Below are 3613 nucleotides of genomic sequence, written 5' to 3'. Positions count from 1 at the left end.
GAGAGAGAGGTACAGCTGTGCTACAGAACGCGAGGGACAGCTGTGCTACAGAACGCGAGGGACAGCTGTGCTACAGAGAGAGAGGGACAGCTGTGCTACAGAGAGAGAGGGACAGGTGTGCTACAGAACGAGAAGGACAGCTGTGCTACAGAGAGAGAGGGACAGCTGTGCTACAGAGAGAGAGGTACCGCTTTGCTACAGAACGCGAGGGACAGCTGTGCTACAGAACGCGAGGGACAGCTGTGCTATAGAGAGAGAGGGACAGCTGTGCTACAGAACGCGAGGGACAGCTGTGCTATAGAGAGAGAGGGACAGCTGTGCTACAGAACGCGAGGGACAGCTGTGCTACAGAGAGAGAGGTACAGCTGTGCTACAGAACGAGAGGGACAGCTGTGCTACAGAGAGAGAGGGACAGCTGTGCTACAGAACGCGAGGGACAGCTGTGCTACAGAGAGAGAGGGACAGCTGTGCTACAGAACAAGAGGGACAGCTGTGCTACAGAACGAGAGGGACAGCTGTGCTACAGAGAGAGAGGGACAGCTGTGCTACAGAACAAGAGGGACAGCTGTGCTACAGAGAGAGAGGGACAGCTGTGCTACAGAGAGAGAGGGACAGCTGTGCTACAGAGAGAGAGGGACAGCTGTGCTACAGAGAGAGAGGGACAGCTGTGCTACAGAGAGAGAGGGACAGCTGTGCTACAGAACGAGAGGGACAGCTGTGCTACAGAGAGAGAGGGACAGCTGTGCTACAGAGAGAGAGGGACAGCTGTGCTACAGAACGCGAGGGACAGCTGTGCTACAGAGAGAGAGGGACAGCTGTGCTACAGAGAGAGAGGGACAGCTGTGCTACAGAGAGAGAGGGACAGCTGTGCTACAGAACGAGAGGGACAGCTGTGCTACAGAACGAGAGGGACAGCTGTGCTACAGAGAGAGAGGGACAGCTGTGCTACAGAACGTGAGGGACGGATGAGGGTTAAATCCACAAACGTTGTGAAGTTGTTGTCAGATCCTGTGAATCCTCCATGTGTCCCGCAGGAGCCAGTCAAACCAGTGGAGGGCCGAGACATGGCCAACCGCATCTGTGCCTTCGGTGAAATTGTGAAGAGTTTTGAGAAAATGACCTAAGTACTGAGAATTTCAGTCAACATTTGTTTGTGTGTGTGTGCGTGCGTGCGTGCGTGCGTGTGCGTATGCATATGCGTGTGTGTGTGTTGTACAGGAAACTCTGATCGCACACACACACACTTCAGAAGAATTCAGCTCTTACATTTGATGTATTCAGTCATGTCCACTCTCTGTGTTTCCCTCAGATCACCAGATGATCGTTCCGGTGATCGGGTTTCAGTGGAATGAAGAACTCGTACACGTGGAGAAAACTCTCTGTGTGTGTGTGTGTTTGTGTGTGTGTGGACCAGAGCTGCTGATGTCATTCATCTCATTATAGTGTCCGGAAAATCTCATTGTGTGAATGAAGTCTGGTTCACAAATAAAGTAATTTAGGAAATGAGTCTGGCAAAGCTATTAATTTCCATACGTTTAGAAATTAGGTTATTTTGACATGTTTTTCTCGGACACAAGCGCAGCTGCTGACAGATTCCTGCACACACAAGTACAGACACACGAGTCAGTCCGCTTTATTCAACACAGATTCAAAGCATCTTAGAGCGATAACAGGAAAACAATGCATTTCGGTTCAGCTGAAGTCAGTATATATATTTATAAACGCACTTACTGTATATCTGTGTGTGTGTGTGTGTTACATAATGTCTCTATAAAGCATATTTACTGTATAATGTTAAATGCAAGTAATATAGATTTACAGTAAGTATACTGTATAACAGTAACATAACATGATGAAGGATTGAGGACACGCACATTCAGCTGCACCATCAGGTCATGAGGTCATGAGGTCATAAGGTCATAAGGTCATAAGGTCATGACTCAGAACATGATGCACGACAGCGGCCCTTATTTCATCAGAAACATCTCTATAATCCCGGCCTCTTCCTCAGTTTTTCCTCTGTACTCTTCATCTCACATCTTTACTCCTCTTCTTCTTCCCAGCTGGAGACCCTGTTCGTTTCCTTGTTGTTCTTCCATTGTCAGAATTAACTCTGTTAATATGAAGCTTGATGAGATGCACATCTGAGATATATTAGAGAACTGGTTGATCTAATGCTTGACATGCCCCTTCAGTATTCAGGACACAAAGACCGAGTTATTCTGATGTTAGGGTTGAACGGGTAGTTTTGAAAATCACAGCTGTGATCTGAGATGCACCACAGAGACAGAGAAAACCCTCAAAGAGCGCTGACACACATTGAGCCCGTAAATGTTCCCACGAGTGGTTTCGTCCATCATGTCCTGTGGTCGATGTGCCCGTGACGTTAGCAGCGTCTCAGAGCGTCTCCGGCTCTCCGGCTAACTCTCGTGTTGGAGACGATGATGACGACGGGACTGACGGCGGCGTAGAGCGAGGAGAAGAAGATCCGGAGGTCGGAGATTAGGGAGGAGCCGAGCGTCTGAGGCACGCTGAGCGTATAAACCCACAGGCCGTTGTCCACGCCGTAGAAGAGCAGGTACAGCGAGACTAGCGTGATCACGCCAAGAGCCGCGCGCCGCTCCGCTAGCGATCCGCTCCGAGCCGTGGCCCGCCGGCGCCGCAGGAACGCTAGGAGGAGCACGCTAGCAACCGCCATCAGCGCCATCGGCACTACGTCTCTCCCCACCTGTGCCGCGCCGTTAGCATCCCGCGCTAGCCTCGACGGGAAGTTTAGGAAACAGAACTCCACGTTGATGGCGTTCAGCGAGAGCTTGGAGTCGTTCCGCGCCGCGATGGCGAACAGCAGCGGAGCCGCGCTCATGGAGCCGTTGATTAGCCACAGCGCCAGGAACACCACACACAGCGAGCGGCCCAGCAGAGCGCGAGCGCTAGCACGGCGCGACCCCGGCGGAGACACGCTCAGGCACTGGTACGCGCTCAGCACGAAGGTCAGCCAGATGGACAGAGACCTGGAGGTGCGGTAGAGGAAGATCACGGCCTTGCAGCCGATGTCGTCAAACACGTACACAGAGAAGGAGGCTAGCACCTCCAGCACGCAGCGCACTGCCAGGTTAGCCAGGTTAACGATCGCTAGGTGCAGTACGATGGCGTCGGCTGGCGAGAGACGCTCCTGATACGCCAGCGAGAGGAAGGCGAAGATCACAGCGATGTTCCCTGGGACTCCGGTCACCGCTAGAGAGAGGAAGAGCAGACCTCGCGTCAGAGCGCTCGCGTCCATCACACACACACACACTCTTCTGAGCGCTGCAGAGTCTGTTCTGGTTTATACTCTGGTCAGAGCCGTGGGACGCTGATGTTCGGGACGGTCCAGTGCCTTCAGTCTCAGATCAATTACAGCAATGATGTGCAGCTGAGCGAGTCTGTCACTGACGCGTGGAGCAACTCAACACGATTACAGCAGCTCCAGCGCACACTGAGCCATGAAAACCTTCTTTCTGAGTGTTCCCTGAACCTTTCAGGGGTTTAAATGTTTCTTCTTGGTTATGTGAACGGTAAAGGTGCATTGTGTGAATTCAGGAGGATCTGTTGACAGAAATGCAATATCATATAC

The 3613-nt window shown here is 51.9% G+C and overlaps 1 protein-coding gene across 1 annotated transcript; it reads right to left on the bottom strand.

Annotated features, from left to right (window-relative positions):
- Positions 1–2170: 2170 nt before the first annotated feature.
- ora2 (olfactory receptor class A related 2) lies at positions 2171–3280 on the bottom strand (the record flags this gene model as incomplete). The annotated part of the gene is made up of 1 exon (XM_079593496.1): positions 2171–3280. The coding sequence occupies one exon, from the start codon at positions 3278–3280 to the stop codon at positions 2387–2389; it is 894 nt and encodes a 297-aa protein (XP_079449622.1). The 3' UTR covers positions 2171–2386.
- Between the last annotated feature and the right edge of the window lie 333 nt (positions 3281–3613).

Source organism: Phoxinus phoxinus, assembly GCF_949152265.1.
Source record: "Phoxinus phoxinus genome assembly, chromosome: 20".
NCBI classification, from domain to species: domain Eukaryota; kingdom Metazoa; phylum Chordata; class Actinopteri; order Cypriniformes; family Leuciscidae; genus Phoxinus; species Phoxinus phoxinus.
Note: the sequence above shows the minus strand (reverse complement) of the source record. Positions and strands in the feature narration are given on the sequence as shown.